The sequence below is a fragment of the Mesoplodon mirus genome, assembly GCF_964341445.2.
Source record: "Mesoplodon mirus genome assembly, chromosome: 5".
In the NCBI taxonomy this organism is placed as follows: Eukaryota; Metazoa; Chordata; class Mammalia; order Artiodactyla; family Ziphiidae; genus Mesoplodon; species Mesoplodon mirus.
In genome coordinates, this window is record NC_138980.1 from 57,751,974 (window position 1) to 57,769,661 (window position 17,688).

The window sequence follows — 17,688 nt, forward strand, 5'->3', positions numbered from 1 at the left end:
CCTCATAGAATGAATTGAGAGGTGTTCCCTCATCTTCTATTTTCTGAATGAGTTTGAGCAGGATTGGGGTTAATTCCTTAAATGTTTCGTACAACTCACCAGAGAAACTATCTGGTCCTGGGCTTTTCTTTCTTGAGAGGTTTCTGATGATTGATTCCATCTCTTTGCAAGTTAAAGGTCTGGTCAGAGTTTCAATTTCATCCTGAGTCAGTTTTGGTTGGTATTCATGATTACTAAAGGTTCAAAACACTTTGCTAAAACACAAATGTATTTACAATATTTATATATCTAAGTAGATGGAAAGAATGATCATCTTCCTGGATCAGTGTTATATGGATTTGTTTGCTTGTTTGTTTTGTTTTGTTTTTTAGTTTCAAGAAGTAACTTTATAACCATGTGAATTGAAATAAGAAGTAAAATACTAAGAGAATCAACTAAAAGGGGTAAACACAGTTGCCTCCAGGAAAGGAGGGGGCAGAGAATCTAATCTTCTTAAGAAATACAGCAGCACAATTAGGCTCTTTGTAAAAATAAACTTAATTAATCCACAGAAAGAAAGTTCTTCAGCCAGGCTGCCTGGATTCAAATTCCACCTCTACCATTTGGTAGCTATGTGACCTTGAGCAAGTTTACAGTGTTTGATCTCCGTGAACCTCAGTTTCCCATCTGGGAATGATAACAGTACCTACTCTATAAAATTTTTGTGGGAACCAAAGGAGACAGTGGAATGTAAAGGGCTTGGCTAGTGAGTGTCCTGTAAATGGAAGCTTCTTGATGCTATTTATTATCAGACTTGTCCAGACCAACCTAACTTCTCTTTCAGCTTAGCAAGAGCCACCTGGACACTCTGGAGACCCCCATTTGTGCAGTTGACTGCCTGTCTGACACTGGGCATGTTTCTTCTCCCAGGGCCCCTTGGAGGTGGCTTCAGAAGGGCCTCAAACTTAGCCAGTCTTGTCCCAGACTCTAACCCCTCCCCCTGGGGGTCATGGCTCTGTTTTTTTTTTTTTCTTTTAAACAAAGATTTCCAAACTCTGTGGTTGCCTTGCCTAGCTAAAAGGGGAAGAGGGGGATCAGCCCAAGAAGAAGGAGGAAGAGGAAAACAAGACAAACAGCCAGTGCAGTGGAGAGGAACTCATGTCCAGTTGTCCTGATCCCTGCAGAGCAAGTGTCCAGGAATCTAGCTCCCTGCCCACCCCCAAGCCCTGCATTGGTCTGCCGCCTTCCCCCAGAGGCCATGGGCCCAGGGACTCTGCTGATCCTGTTGGTGGCCACAGCTTGGCACGGTAAGAGCACACCTGGAGCCTTGGGGGATGGTGGGGGGTGAAGGGGATGTGACAGAGAGGGCTCCTGTGGAGGGACTCTCTAAACCCCTGCCCCTCACTGGGTGTCCCCACTTCATGCTTCCATCTCCCCAGCCCTGGGCTGCAGATATGTGGGTGTCTGCTTTGGAGAGGCAGTGGGGGGTAAAGAGGGTACGAATGGTGTGGAACCAACCTGACCAAGGCTGTGGATCCGTCCCAGCTCAGATGTTGACTGTCCGTGTGTCCTGAACATGTCCCTGATGCTCTCAGGGCTCTTCAGTGTCCACTAAATAGTCAATAGCAGGTTGTTGGGGGCGGTGATGGACTAGACTAGATGCTTTTCAAACCTCACCGTGCATCCAAATTCCCCAGGGATCTTGTTACGGTGCAGATTCTGACTCAGTAGGTCTCAGATGTGACTTGAGATTCTGCATCACTAACAAGTTCCTAGGAGATGCCAATGCCCCTGGTCCAGACCTACACTGAGTAGGGAGGCCCCAGAGAACCCCTGATGGCTCTGCTGGTTCTGCCATCCTGTGAATCACTAGGCAGGATCTGACTGGGAGAGGCCTGAGAGGCAATGGTCCTTCCTTGGGTGGCTTGGGCAAGGGGTCAGAAGGAGACATAAGAGGCTAGCCTCTCTGGCCCAGGGCTCAGAAGAGGTAAATTTGGGAGGAGAGAGTACAGGGCAAGAAGCTTGTCTGGGGGGAGGACAGCGAGGGTCTCCTGGGCTAGAGCTTTCCCAAACACAGGCTGCTGGGGCTCAGGATGGAGAGCTGTGGGGCAGACCCCAACCTAACTCCATCCCTCTGGCAGCAGCAGTGATGCAGGATCTCCATCTAGGAGGGTGCCTCACTGGAGGTGAGTGGCTGGGTGCTTGGCTTGTATCTACAGCTGGCCCAACAAACACATTAAATTTTATTGCTTATTTGGAAGGAGCTCAGGGAAGGATGGGGACTGTGGGTGGGGTGGGAAGGCAGGCTCAGCTCTGGCCTCCCCACCGTCCTGGGGCTGCAGGACTCTGGGGATTAGGTGCGTCTGGTCCCTGATGAGGAGATGGCCCACTGAAGGTCTTTTTCTGGCCCAGTCCATCCCGCTGGGCTTGCAAGTCTGTTCTCTTTTGTTGAGATGTAATTTACACACGGTAGAAAGCACAGATTCTTAAATATACATTCGATGAGATGTGACAAGGGTACACACTTGTGTCCCCACCAACTCAGTTAAGATAGAGACTATTCCCCTCACCCTAAAAAGCTCCATGGGTTTTATTTCACTGCTTTGTCCTGTCCTCCTGCCCAGAATCTGCCTGTGGGGGACTGTTGGAAGGTGGAGGGGCTATCCAGCATCTAGCCTCAAAGGAAAGAAGAGATGGGGACAGCAGGGTGGAAACCTAAGCTTTCAAACCAGTAGACCAGTGGTGAGTGGCGGGGGGGCAGGGGGCTGCTGTGAGAAAGCTGGGGGACAGGATCAGAGCACGCTAGCGACCGGGAGAGGCTCGCCAAGACCCTGGGCTGAGGAGGGAGCTCTGCCCCAGACCTTGGTGTGTGCTGTGTGTGTGTGTTTCGGGGGAGAGGAGAGGAAGTTGGGGCATATCCTGGGAGCTGATGATGGAGAGGGGTCTCCCAGGCAAGTGGGAGGGGGTGGGGAGGTTTGGGGAGATGAGACGGTGGGGTGAAGGGGCAGAAGGGGTCCGGCCCCAGCCCAGGGAGGACGGCCCTGAGCAGGTTTTTCCTCCTGTCAGCCAACCCAGCGGTGGGGAGCTGGGGCGGAAATGGAGGGTGTCAGCCCTGGCCTGCGTGAATATTTGAGATGACAGGACGAAACAAGAGAGATGCCTCTCTGACTACATTTCCGGGAGGCCGAGGCCAGAGCTAGAGGACAGAGCAGGGGAGGGGAAGGGAGAAGGCACCTGTGAGACCAGGCGGGGGGCAGACGCAGAACACAGAATCACAGAAGTCTGAGACCAGGGGATGTTACAGGCATAGGCTGTGACCTTGAAAAGTTAAAAACTTCAGCTGTCAGAGTGTCAGGACCAGAGGGAAGGTTAGAAGTGTAGCAGTTGAAGCCAGTAACCCAGGGCAGGAGAGCTGACTGAGCCAGAGGCTGCGTATCACCTCACTGAATCCTCCTAAGACCTCTCAGCGGTGGGAATTGGGATTCTTCTCATTGGATGGAAGAGTAGCCTGAGGGTCAGAGGTTAAGCAACCTACCCAGTTAGCAGGGGAAAACCAAGTTTTAGACCCAGGTTGGTGTGACCCCCACGATCCAAGCTCTTTCCTATGATACAACCCTGCCTGGGGCCCTGCATGGCTGCAGCAGTAATAAACCAGCACCCAGTCTGTTGGGACTTGCCAACATCCTGCCAGAAATGATGCTTGTCCCCATCCCTGGTGGTCCGCAGCACAGGAGTGCTGGCTACAACCCCCAGGTGTTGGCTTTGGCAGTATTCACTCAATCCTTTATGCTGATCAGAAGCTCAGGCAGAGAGGCTGCGCACCTCTGATGGGTACAAAATGAATACATAAGCCATCCTGATATCATTTGACAGAGAGGATCTTTCCAATTCTGGGGTCTATGGTGAGGGCAGGGGGGCGGGGCAGTGGGATGGAAAGACCTATTTAAGAAGCTTTTGTGCAGGACGACGGAGAGTCCCTGAATTTACCTGGTGCCCTCAGGGCTAGCGTGTCCATGGCCCCATCGCTGGGACGGAAGGTTTAGCCTCACTAGGGGTACCTAGTGGGTCAGTGGAAGAGCCAGGTCCCACAGCCTGAGACATGCCAATGCCCAGCAGGTGGTACCCCCTGTCCTGGGAGTGAGGGGGTCTCTCCCCGTGGCCAGGAAGCAGAAGTGAGAGCATCTCTGGGAGAAGGGCTGCAGGCTGAGCGGAAACTGGGGCTGGGCCGGGTGCCAGCAATGTGTTTCCGCCTACACAGGCTGGAGGGCGCCTGGCAGCCCCTCCAAGGCCTTGAATCAGCTCTCACTTCCCTCCGCTGCCCTTATTTTAGGCCCTGGAAAAATGCTGACACTGTAGAGGCGATGGGCCTTCTTCCCGGAGGGCCTGAGATGAGTTTCAAGTTCTCTTTTCTCCTTCAGGAAAATTTTCCTTAAAAGAGATTGTCTCCCTAGTAAATGCAGCGGTGCTGGGATGCCAGGGTGGGCTGCCGGGGGTGGACTAGATAACAAACATAAGGGCTAACCTTACTGAGTATTTATATTTGGTGACAGGTGACGTTCTAAAGGTTTTCCATGTGTTTAAATCTCCTGATATCTATCCCAATAAATGGGTACAATTATGGTCCCCATTTTATAAGTGAGGAAACTGAGACACAGAGCCTCTGAACCATCTCACTGTGCTATAGACCAGACGTCCAGTGATGGGAGTGGGCACAACAGAAGACTTCTGAACCTTTCTAACTCTCCTGGGCTAAGATCCTACACCACTTTTCTTCTTCCCCATGTAAATTAACTCAGAGAACTTTGCCATGAACATTCCATTCATTTGTTTCCTCCTTTGCTTGTTTGAAGCCCCTTCTTTGAGCTAGGTGCTGGGCTTAGCAGCCGGGATGCAGCCCACTTTGTACATGAGGCTGAAGGAGTCCACTCCTGGGGAGAATGATGCAGTCATTGCCAGTGAGACTGAGGCCAGAAGCTGGGGGAGCCCCCATGGGACAGCGGCTGGGTTGGAGGCTGAGAAATCTCCCACTACCCTTCTCTCAGAGACATCAGTCCATCACAGCAGGTTTGGGCTGGGGGCCTGAGCAAGTGACCAGAGAGGGGCAGGAACTTGTTCAAGGTGATCCTGCAAGTCACAGCTGAACCCCAGAACCAGCATCACCCCTGCCAGGGCAGCACCCATCTCAGAGGCAGGGTATGGCCAAGGGGGTGTCACCTCAGGCCTCAATTCTGTTTGCCAACCCCCCATCACCAGGTCAGGGGGTCCCGGTGATAGAGCCCAGTGGCCCTGAGCTGGTCGTGGAGCCAGGCACAACCGTGACCTTGAGATGTGTGAGCAACGGCAGCGTGGAATGGGATGGCCCCATTTCCACCTACTGGACTCTGGACGCTGACGCCCCCAGCAGCATCCTCACCACGGACAACGCCACCTTCCTAAACACGGGAACCTACCGCTGCACTGAGCGTGAAGACCCCCTGGGGGGCAGCGCCACCATCCACCTCTATGTCAAAGGTGAGGACTGTGAGCCCACTCCCAAGAGGACTAGCCAAGCAGGTCCGACCATGAATGGGCAGGAGGGCTGGGCCTTAATATTAACAATCACAATAAGCCAGCTCTACATTTGCTGAGTACCTGCCACGAACAAAGACCTGTGGCAGTGCTTCTAATTTAATGTTGTCCTCACAACAACCCTGTGAGGTGGTTCTGTGATTCTGCCCACTTTCCAAAGGCTCAGAGGGGTTGAGTCATTTGCCCAAGGTCACACAGCATTAAATAGAGGGGCTGGACCTGGCTTCAGAGCCCCAAGCATCAGCTGAGCTTCCCTGGTATAGTGTGACCTCAGGCAAATGATCAGCATCTCTGAGCTTTCCTGTCACCAATGTCCAGGGACCTCTTGGCCTGGTGGAGGGAAGGCAGTTGTAACCCCGTATCCCCACGTTCCCCAGACCCTGTTCGGCCCTGGAGGGTCCTGGTCGAGGAAGTGACGGTGATGGAGGGTCAGGACGCGCTGCTGCCCTGCCTGCTCACGGACCCAGCGCTGGGGGCAGGCGTCTCGCTGGTCCGGGTGCGTGGCCGACCTGTCTTGCGCCAAACCAACTACTCCTTCTTGCCCTCACACGGCTTCATCATCCACAAGGCCAAGTTCATTGAGAGTCAGGACTACGAGTGCAGTGCTCGGGTGGACGGCAGGATGGTGAAGTCCCTCAGCATCCGGCTTAAAGTTCAGAAAGGTGTGTGGGCCGGGAGGGACAGAGAGCTGGCGCCTGGCCTGAGGGGAGGTAACGGTGGGGGGGCTTTGTTTCATTTCTTCCTTCCAATCGCGACAGAGTGATCTATGGGGCATCTACTGGGGCAAGACAGTAAGGTGTCGGGCACAGAAAGACAGAGCACACATAAGCTAATAACTCAGTGGGCAAGGTGGTCTCAGATTGTGGGACAGGCTATGAAAATCATTGAACAGGGAGATGGAATAGTGTGTGTGGGAGTGGGGGGGTGGCTCATGGAGAGAGTGACATTTTATTTGAGCTGAAATGTGAATTATGAGAAGGTGGAAACAGCAGGTACACAGTCATGAGCTGGGAACAGGCTTCAAATATTCCAGGAACGGAAGGAGGGCCCAAAGCTCTCCCACACTCTCAGACATGGATTTCCCACTCAGTGCTGGTCTGGTGCTGGGTGCTGGGCACAGGAAGTGGGGTAATGAGCCAGGCAATGGGGCATTGTGGTGGCGGGTGCATGGGACACCTCTCTCTGGGGGGTAAAAATGCTGGTGAAGTCTCACTCCTATTCCCCCTTGTCTCTTCTGGGCTGGTGGACAGGATTCTGGTTTCTGGAAGGATTGGTATGTGTCAGCAGGACCCCAGGCTCAGAACCTGGGCTTGAGACAGGAATCAGGTGCCTGTAATGAGGCCAGGGTCAGAGCGGCATGGCTGACCCAAGGCCCTGTGCTCTGAGGCCACGAAACTGTCCAGGAAGTCAAAGGACCCCACCCTGTGGACAGAGGGAACCATGAAGGCCCTTCCCCTGCACTTTGCAGAGAAAGCCCTGGGCTCTAGTTCGGCCATGACCCTCTCAGTGACCACGGGTATGTCCCTTAGTGTCTGGACTTTGAGGAACTGAATTAGATTATCTTTCAACAACAGCAACAGCTAGAAATATTCATTCAATTCCCACTATGTTTTAGGCACTGGGCTAGCTGTGAGGGATAGCGCCTTCATGGATCTGACATTTACTGGGGAGACAGGCAGGAGAGAATGTCAGTAAATACCAATTGTGATGATCAAGAAATCAAGCTGAAGAAATATGGGGTGGGTGGGGGGATGAGGCTAATTCAGCGAAATTGTGACAGGAGGCCTCTCCAAAGAATGTCTGAGCTAAAGATCTGAAGGATGAGAAGAGGCAACCAGTCAAAGCATGGGAGAAGGCATTCCTGGAAGGAAGAACAAGTGTAGAGTCTCTGGGTGGGAAAGGCTGTGTGGTGGGAAAGGCAGCTGGGGGAGTGGAGGGTGGCAGGTGTCCACAGGTCGGGACCAGGGCCTGGGGAGGTGGGAGGGACTTCGGCTTTTATTCTGAGAGTGATGATGAGAAGCCACTGAATACTGTCACGAGAGAGAGGCATGATCCAATTTTCATTGCAAAGAGCTCCCTTTGGCTGCTGCGAGGAAGGAGGGAGGCCTCCCAGGTGCCTGAAGGGGTCCAGAGCAGAGAATGAGGGTGAGACTGGGGAGAGGCACTGGTGATGGAGCAAAGGGGACTTTTCAAGGTCTATTTAGGAGACAGGACTTGTCGTGGGGAAAACAGGCGTCAGGGCTGCCTCCCAGGATTTGGGATGGCAGCCTGGCCCATGGCAGGAAGCAGAGTGACAGCTCTGGCCTGGATGTTCATGGGTCCCTTGCCCTGACCTCAGTCATCCCAGGACCCCCGACCTTGACACTGAAGCCTACAGAGCTGGTACGGATTCAAGGAGAGGCTGCCCAGATCATATGCTCAGCCAGCGACGTTGATGTCAACTTTGATGTCTTCCTCCAACACGGAGACACCAAGGTCAGTCCCTCGGGAGTCTGTCCATCCTTCTGACATGCCAGGCCCTGCAGGATGCAGCCCCCCGCCCCACCTCAAGCTGGCTCTCTGGGCTGAGGGCATGGCCCAGGCCCAGAGAGGGGAGTGGACTCACCCAAGATCTCACAGCCAGTCAGTAGCTGATCCAGAAGCAGGACTCGGGCTCGTGCCGCTAAATCTTGTGGGGGTTGGTGGGAGGAGGCAGTACTCCACCCCCTTGACCCATGACCTTTGCCCCAGCCTGTAGACAAGAGCCACATGTCAGCTCACTTCTGACTTAGCAAGGGGTTCCTAGGCCACCTCTGAAGCCCAGGAATGTAAGGGTCCTTTCAGAAAAACTCTGGAGAGGGGACGGAAGAGGGGCGTTTCTCAGGAGGAAATGGCATTCGGCTGCTTCTAAGAACATCCTTCCTCCTTGTGCCCGCCATGTGCCAGGCCAGCCCCGTGCCATTTGACTGCTCGGTCTCACTCACTCTACAACCCTAAGAGCATGGGGCCAGTGCCAGTCCCATTTTGCAGATGAAGAAACTGAGGCTCAGAGTTCAGTCCCTGCCCAAGGAGAGGCAGATAGTAATCCTTAAAGGCTGAGAATTAGAAACCAGATCTTTCTAATTCCTAAACAACCTCAGTATACCATTTCCATTCCTTCTGGCTGCAGCTCACCATCTCTCAACAATCCGACTTCCATGACAACCGTTATCAAAAAGTCCTGACCCTCGACCTCGATCACGTAGGCTTCCAAGATGCTGGCAACTATACCTGCATAGCCACCAATGCCCGGGGCATCCACTCCACCTCCATGGTCTTCTGGGTGGTAGGTAAGCATCAGGGTGGTGGGGAAGTGTCAGCAGGCATCCTGGGGTGAGGGGGTGCATAAGGGGATTGAGAGAGAGGGAGCTGATGGCAGGGAAGGAGGAGACATTGTTAGAACAGCTTGCTAGAATCCCCTTTTTCTGGGTCTGGTTAAGGAGCCACGACACTGACAGCCCTCCCAGGTCCCCCGCCCCCTGCCCCAGAATCCCTCCCTCCCACCTTAGAGGTCCCACAGTGCATGGCTGCATCTCATTCCAGCATCATTAGTTCTATTTGGGGATTGGTGTCCAGTAGCTCCCTCCTGGGCTTCACTGTTCACTCATTCCTTCCTTCCTTCATGCCTGGGAAACTCACGTCACAGGAACACGTGAACAGACAATGATCACCCAGTGCGGTCACGGGGGAAGCGTGGGGTATCCTGGGAACACCAAGGGAGACCTCCAAGCAAGGCTTGGACAAAGTGGCTTCTAAGCTGGGACCAGAAGAATGGAGGTGGGTTAGCCAGGGAGAGGGGTGGAAAAGGAAGGGGAACAGCACTGCTGGCAGAGGGAACAGCATATGCAAGGCTCAAAGGCAAAGAGAGCAAGAGCATCTGAGACACCCAAAGAAGCTGCCAACAGCAGGGACATGAAGGGGAGGCAGGGGTGGTCACAGGAAAGCAGTGCCGAAGGTAGTATCTGATGGCAAATTGGGTGGGGAGTTTGCATCGTATCCGGTGGAGGTCGTTAAATGTTTTAAGAGGAGAGGTATGAGATCAGATTGCACAGAGGGTCCACTGTGTGGTGGTCAGGAACCTGCACTCCTGGGGCACATTCCAACCTGGCTCCACCAATGACTTAGGCAGGTTACTTAATCTCTGTTTCCCCATCTGCAAAATGGGGCTGTTAACAGTAACTGTCTCATAGGATTGCTGTGAGAATTAAATGAATATATGAATATATATATATTTGAAGTACCTAGAATAGGACCTGGCACACAGTAAATGCTAAGTGTGCATGAGGAGATGTTATGTGAGAAGGCTCAGCCCTATGCCTTGTGGATTGGATGGGAGACTAGAGGCTGGAGACCCATGAGGGCAGTTAATGCAGTGGTCCAGGCTAGAGGTTGCGAAGGGTGCTGGACCACGGCAGGGGCCCAGGAGAGTCTGTCATCCAGAACGATTTCAGAGAGATAATGGACCAGACTTGGTGACTGCTGGGATGAAGGGGTGAAAGACAAAGGAGCCAAGATGACTCCCGGGTCTTTGCACAGAGTGATTGGGTGAGAGGCAGCAATAGCCACTGGGCTGAGAATCCAGAGCCAAGCGGAGTTTCTTCAAGGTGGGGACAGGCTCTGAGTCATTTCAGTCTGGCCACACCTCGTGTGTTAAAAGTTATGGGAGCCTGAGGGGAGGCGGGGAGGGGGGAGCATGAGAATCGCTACCCTCACAGCACAAACAACGCATTAGGCTTACAGAAGCACCTAAGCTCTGCTGTGGGCCCATCCTACGGCGGGAGCTTTGAGGCCTAAGGCAGGAGAGGAGAACATTGAACTGTCTCCCAGTTTTGGATTCTAATCCTATCTGTTTTCTAGTGCAGACATACAGTAGTCACTCAATAGATGTTTGTTTTCCTTCACACATCTGGCCGGATACTTCTCAATGCTGAGGATACAGCTACAAATGAAAGAGATAGAAAAACCCCTGCCCACTTGGCGTTTGTACTCTTGTTGGGAGAAGACAGCAATAAGCAAAATAAATTATAAAAAAGCAAATCAGTTTGATAGGGTTTTCAGTTTAAAATAGGGTGATCATCAAGGAAGATCTTACTGGGAAGCTGACATTTGAGCAAAGACTTGAAGTGGGTGAAGGACCAAGCCATGTAGAATCTTGGAGAAGAGAGCTTCAGGCAGAGGGCAAGCAATGTTGTTGTCCATGCTCACCACATGCAAGGAGCAAGTCAGCCTGTGTGGCTGGGCTGGAGCTCGAGAGGAAGAGCAGTACAAGATGAGGTCAGAGGTGAAGGGGAAGATAGGCCAAGGTGAGGACTTGGGCTTTTCCTCTTGAGAGAGATGGGGTGCCATTGGAGGCTCTGAACAAAGGAGTGACATCATCTGACTTGGAGGTAACAAGATGTAACATGGCTTTCTGGTGCTCTGTTGAGGACTGTCTATAGGGAGATGAGGGTAGAAGCAGGGAGACAGTTAGGAGGCTACTGCTAGTCTGAGCTAGAGGTGATGGTGGCTTGATTAGGGTGGTAATGGTGGAGGTGGTGGGAAGTGGCTGGAGTTTGGATGGCTGGATGGCTGGATGGCTAAGGGGAGAAGAGAGAAGAAAACAGCCTTGCCCTAAAAGCTCACAAACTCAGAGAGAGAAGACAGCTATCTAAAGGAGGAACCAGATACATGAAGTAGTGTGGATGTGGGGCCTAATGAATGTGTCATCTCAAAGGGCAGCAGAGGGTACCATGCTAAGTAAAATAAGTCAGAGAAAGACAAATATTGTATGGTATCACTTATATGTGGAATCTAAAAAAATACCACAAACTAATGAATATAACAAAAAAGAAGCAGTCTCACAGATATAGAGAACAAACTAGTGGTTACCAGTGGGGAGAGAGAAGATGGGAGAGGCAACATAGGGGTAGAGGATTAAGAGGCACAAACTACTATGTATAAAATAAATAAGCTACAAGGATATGTTGTACAACACAAGGAATATGGCTAATAATTTATAATAACTATAAATGGAGTAAAACTTTTAAAAATTGTGAAGTACTCTGTTGTAGACCTGAAACCTATCAAATATTGTACATCAACTATACCTCAATTAAAAAAAAAAAGCAACAGGAATCCAGAGGAAGGAGAGCTTCCTTTAGCCTGGAGTGATGGGTGGAGTCTCCCTAATGGGTACAAGTCTTGGAGAATGAGAAGGATCTAAGTAGAAGAGAGGAAGAATATGGGGTTCCTGGTGCAGGAAATGACTTGAGCACAACATCCAAGGTTGGAATGACTGTGGTGTGTTCAGGGGACATGAGAACATCGAGATGAGTGGAGAATTGTGTGTGTGTGTGAGAGAGAGAGAGAGAGAGAGAGAGAAAGAGAGAGAGAGAGAGAGCGAGCTAGAGAGAGAGAAGTGGGGACATGGCTAGATGGGCATAGGGAGACTTGAATGAGAAGAGCCTTGAAGGACAAGCTGAATAGTGGAGGTGATGGGGAATCACAGGGAGCTTTTTGAGCAGGAAAAACACAGGGTAGAAGAGTGAATTTTAGATTTCATAGAATTGAGTAAGAAGAGGAGCCCTGAGAGATCATCTTGTCTTTTTGCAAAGCCTTGGGATTTTAAGAGGGTATTAGAGTAGCTTCCATGAGAGGCAAAGAGAGGCTGAATGGATGGGAGTTTTTGCACCTCTCCTTTGCCTACAATTCAATCAGAGCAGCTTGATTTTAATTCATGCAACATTTACTTAGAAGAAACCAGCCAAGACTCTTTCAGTTATAGGTACTAGAAATCAACTCAAACTGGCCTAATGAAAAGAGGACTTATAGCTAAAAACCCCATGGATATGAGCTTCTGGTTTAGTTAGATTTAGGTGTTCAGGTGTGGACAAGAATCTGTTGCTTCCCAACTCTTGGCTCTTTATTTTTCTTACGGGGCAGCACCAAGTTTGGAAACCCCAGTGGAATGAGAGCTTCTCTTTCCCTCGAGTTCCAACAAAAATCATGGAAATTAGAGTCATGGACTCACATGCCTAGCCCAAAAACCAGTCACTGGTCCCAAGGGGACAGATTACCCTGATTGGCTGGCCTGGATCACGTGCCCACTTTAGAGCTGGATATGGAAGCTGCATTGACTATACTACTACTGAAAAAAGGGGAAATGGGTGAGAGCGTGTGGAAAAAAAAAAAAGCAGACTTTTTTTAACTGCTAGAAAAATTTCCATGAAGTTATAGCAACATAGATATATTCAATCTCTTCATTATATAAATAAAGATGTAGAGGTGCCAAGGAGGATAGGAATTTGCCCAAGTTGTCCCAGGAACTCAGTGAAGCAGAGAAGAGTTTGGAGCCCTGGGGGTGGTGGGAAAAGAGATGAGAGAGGGCAAGTCTGGGTTATGGGCGGGGTCAGTGTGCCTGGCACATAGTAGGTGCTCAGGGAGGGTCCAGCTGAAAGACTGGCTCAATGGGTGGATTACTAAATGAACACACAGACTGGGGTATCTTCCCACTAATGCCAGATCTCTGTGCATTCTGCTTTCCAGACAGTGCCTACTTAAACTTGACCTCTGAGCAGAACCTCCTCCAGGAGGTAACCGTGGGTGAGAAGATCGAACTCAAAGTCAAGGTGGAGGCCTACCCAAGCCTGCAAAGTTTTAACTGGACCTATCGGGGACCCTTCCTTGGCCACCAGCCCAAGCTCAATTTTGTAACCAACAAGGGCACATACAGGTATCACCTATTAGCTCGCATGTGCATAGCCCACAGCCAGATGGAGCACTTCAGCGGGGAGTCAGGACACTTGGGTCCTATCTCAACCTTGCTGTGTGACCTGGAGCGAGTCCTTTCCCGTTTCTAGGTCTCACTTTTCTTGACTATGTAGAACCTCGATATCAGTCATCAGTGTCTGAGATGTAGAGCAAATTAGTGTATCCCTCTGTCCTATATCCTTGGAAAATCCAATGTCCTCTTTAAGAATTCTACCATTTCTTGGGGGCGTGCATTCTGATGGTCACCCAAGGTCTCTCGATCTTATGCCTCCTCTTTTGTGACTAATCCAAATGCAGAAGACAACCCCCCATGATGTCCACTCATAGTCACACTCCTAATAGCGATCGCACGAGGTATCTGCCACATACACAGGTTTGAGGAATAGAGGGAATTAACATCTCTCAGTCACAGATACATCAGAAGTTCTTTAAAAGCCTGTGGTCACCCACCCCTGAGAATTTCTCACCAGCTGTGCCCTTCTCCACAGGCTCAGAGCTCTTCTTATAGAGTGCCGCGTGACTCTGCATTCTCACGCCTCTCCACTCCCAGAATCCTGCTTATCCCACATGCACAACATTTTAGAAATCTCTTTTTCTTGTCTCCTGTGGACTCTGTCCTCAGGGTCTTACTTCCTCATCCAAAGTGACCTAACCAGGTAGTTTTCTAAACAAGAGAGTTTCTTCCCCAAGGAGGAACACTGATACCAAGTGTGAAAATAATAATTTCTTTACCCTGTTCTATTTGAATGAGAGAGTACAGCTCCATCAAGGACAGCAAATATGTGGTGTGCGTGTGATAACTTCTCCTCCCACACTCGTGACAGAGACCCCTAATTCTTTTTTTTTTTTTTTTTTTTTTTTTGAGGTACGTGGGCCTCTCATTGCTGAGGCCTCTCCCGTTGCGGAGCGCAGGCTCAGCAGCCATGGCTCACGGGCCCAGCCGCTCCACGGCATGTGGGATCCTCCCGGACCGGGGCATGAACTCGTGTCCTCTGCATTGGCAGGTGGACGCTCAACCACTGCACCTCCAGGGAAGCCCCCTAATTCATTTTTGAACCCTTTCCTAATTCATTTTTGAACCCATCCTGCCAGACGCAGCCTCAGAATCCTTCTCAACACAGTCTCTAGGCTATATTTCCATTGTAACTGGCTCATGAGAGGAGACCTGTTTGCCATCCCTGGGCTAGATAATCCCTAGACATCTTCCAACTCCCAAATTCTCTGGAGTTCTCTTTCTAGCTCCAGAAGCCCAAACCCTTTGATTCCTGGATTCTTGTGTTGTCGATCATCAGAATCAACAAGGATGTTCCCTTGTCCTTATCTTCCTCTTCCCAGTTCCCTTCTTGTCCTTTCTGGCCAGGATTTCTAGCTTCCCCTCGTCTAAAGCAGAAGTTCTGAATCTGGAGTCTGCAGACCCTTGGAAGGAGGCTGGTCCATGGATAGGTTTCACGGGTCTGTAAGCAACAGGGACACTGTGGAAAGGAACCAGGGAGATGCCCTCGAACATAGTAATCTGGGGCCATTCAGCACAGGGCAGATAAGCGTGGGCACCAAGCAGCCCACGTGATAGGTGTGTTCATAATGGTGATTCTGACTCATGCAAAAAGTTAAATTCTTTCAGTTTAAGAAGGAGATGTTAGTTATCTCAAGAACTGACACACATAGAGGGGTTCTGTACACCCAAGTCCTGGCTGAGTGAGATTGCTCTTTGAATATACCATGGGGTTTAGTAATGGCTGCAGATATTTTCCAATAAAGAGACAAGTGCCTACAATGAGTCAGGCACTCTATCAGGCACTCTGAATACATATCCCTTTAGTCCTTAAGTTGAGTGTGTGGATTAATTACTGTAAGTGTCACCCTTACAGAAAAGGAAGCAAAGGATCAGAGAGGTTAAGTACTTGTCTAAGGTCACACAGCTAGGAAATGGCAACATTAGGACTTGAGCCCTGTTCTCTGGAGCCCATGGCTACATCCTGCCTCTCTCCCCTCTCAAAGCCCCTCTTGGCAGGGTTGGCGCTTTAGGGATGCAAGCTGACCTGGGTGCTGGCGTCTTCAGCAAGCATTGTTTAGCCCAGTGATGGTTGTGAAAGTAGGTACATTCACTGGGGCCTGTGATATGCCTCCCAGTGTTGGCACTTTACAGACATCACGTCTACTAAACCTCAGAACAAAAGCACTTTATGGATGAAAGAAGCAATTAAGGGAATCAGGTTGGGGGTTTTTGCATGTCTCAGGGGCACCCAGCCTGGGTACTTGGCTCAGCCAAGGCCTTTGTGCCCCGGACACTTTACCAAAAATAAATCCCTTATAAGGTGGTTGTCTGAGCCCACTGTCCTCACCCCAGATGGCCTGCTCCTCTCATGCAGGTACACCTCCACCCTCACCCTGCTTCGCCTGAAGCCCTTCGAGGCCGGCCACTACTCCTTCCAGGCCAGAAATGCCAGAGGCGAGGAGGCCCTGACCTTTGAACTCACCCTTCTATGTGAGTGATGGAGTGGGGCTGGGGACATGGGGTTCCTGAGGCTGCCGGGTTGGCTGGGCTGGGGGAGAGAAGGCTCAGTGTCAGGTGGTCAAGCCAGGAGACGGGCCTCTGGGGCTGACTCCTCCCTCCTCTGCCCCTCCCTCTACCTCAGACCCTCCAGAGGTAGAGGTCACGTGGACCCTCATCAATGGCTCTAAAACCCTGCTCTGTGAAGCCTCAGGGTACCCCCAGCCCAATGTGACGTGGGTGCAGTGCAGGGGCCACACGAACAGGTAAGCGGGCTCTGGTTGCCTTCCTCACCTGGGCGCAGGGGCTGGGGCAGGGGCCGGGCACCCTGAAACTCTGAGCCACATTCTGTTCTTCCCAGATGTGATACGACCCAAGTGCTGGTCCTGGACGACCCAAACCCTGAGGTCCTGAGCCAAAAGCCCTTCCACAAGGTGACCGTCCAGAGCCTGCTGGCCACTGGGACCTTGGAACACAACAGGACGTACGAGTGCAGGGCCTACAACAGCGTGGGGAACAGCTCCCAGGCCTTCGGGCCTGTCTCTGTAGGTGAGCCTTTGACCCGCCTGCTCCCAGACCAAGATGGGAAGGGGGCCCAGGAAACTGCCCCACAGCCCCACCCCTGAACCAAGGGCCAGAGTTCCAGTGCCAAGCAGATCCCAGCCATACCGAGTTCTAGCTCTCTGCGTGTGACTCCAGGGCCCCTCCTGACCAAAGCTCTCCTGAAGTGGCGAGATGGGGGAGTCTAGAACCCGTGGGGCTGGAAGTGGTGGGGAGAAGTGCAGAGGGGATGCAGACGTGAGATCCAGAGAGAAAGCAGCCTGAAGCAGCCACAGCCTTATGTGGCCCCTCTCCTCATATTCCTGCACTTGAACTGACTCATTAGTTCATAAGTGTGTATTTGGGACTCACTTCGTGCAGGGAGCAGTGCCTCCCCAGAGCTTAGTCTGGTGATGTAAGCAGGCGACAAACGAACAGTCCCCTCCCCCACTCCCCCAATCCCAGGGCCAGCCTTGACGGCCTTCTCCATCCTTCCCAGATTCCCTTCCTGCCAGAGACGCAGTCCTATCCATTCAGGGCCACTGTCCAGGGCGGGGGTCACTTACGCAGCTGCATCATCCGTCTAGAGGAAGAGGCGTCTTTCTCTGCGTGGCCCAAAGGCTGCATGTGGGTTAGTCCTCTGATTCTGAGAGGCCCAAGGCTGCACAGGCCCACAGAACCCTCAGGCCTCTAAAAAGCAGGTTCAGCACCCACTGTGTGCCAGGCCCTGCTGAGGCTCTCTGGGCCCAGAGAGGACAGAGTGGGAGCCTCTGCCTGGCTCACAGGGCGCCCGCTGTGCCCCAGCTGCTGGCCTTGGAGCAAGTGGGGCTGGGGCCCGATTCCACATGCCGCTGCCTTGGCTGCTCTGTCTTGCAGCTGGTGGTCGTATATTACAAATAATAAAGCCAACGTTTTATTGAAGGCTTACACTGTGCCAGGCATCATGCTAAGCCCTTTACAGGCATTATTTCAATGAACTCGCCCACCCCTAGGAGGTTAGTACAGTCTTCCTTCCCCCTTGGGGCATGATGAACCTGAGGCTTAAGGAGAAGTCACAGGGTCACTGTCACCTCCTAAGTGGCAGAGGTGAGGCTGGGCCTCACACTCATGTTGCTGATCTGGGCCAGGGGGTGAAATTATGTCCTTCCAAACACATCAAGGGAACTAGGGCTGTTGATCTGGGAAGAGGAGACCCCGGGTCCATGAACCTGGCTTTCAGACTCCCAGAAGGGCTGTGTGGTCCTAAAGGGCACTCGGGGAAGCTGCAGGGAAATGCTGGGGAGGCAGATTTCAGTCTAACCTCTAGAAGGTCTTTCCATCCGAGCTGGCCAGAGGTGTAGGTG

The 17,688-nt window shown here is 51.7% G+C and overlaps 1 protein-coding gene across 1 annotated transcript in view; it reads left to right on the forward strand.

The window, feature by feature from the left end:
• Positions 1-1,073: 1,073 nt before the first annotated feature.
• CSF1R (colony stimulating factor 1 receptor) overlaps positions 1,074-17,688 on the forward strand; it is a 29,304-nt gene continuing 12,689 nt past the window's right edge. Inside the window, exons 1-9 of the mRNA XM_082621599.1 lie at positions 1,074-1,286; positions 5,233-5,490; positions 5,925-6,209; positions 7,886-8,022; positions 8,696-8,855; positions 13,090-13,276; positions 15,684-15,799; positions 15,951-16,071; positions 16,167-16,354. Of these exons, the coding sequence (XP_082477725.1) occupies positions 1,238-1,286; positions 5,233-5,490; positions 5,925-6,209; positions 7,886-8,022; positions 8,696-8,855; positions 13,090-13,276; positions 15,684-15,799; positions 15,951-16,071; positions 16,167-16,354 (1,501 nt within the window). The 5' untranslated portion in view covers positions 1,074-1,237. The remainder of the gene's footprint in view (positions 1,287-5,232; positions 5,491-5,924; positions 6,210-7,885; positions 8,023-8,695; positions 8,856-13,089; positions 13,277-15,683; positions 15,800-15,950; positions 16,072-16,166; positions 16,355-17,688) is intronic.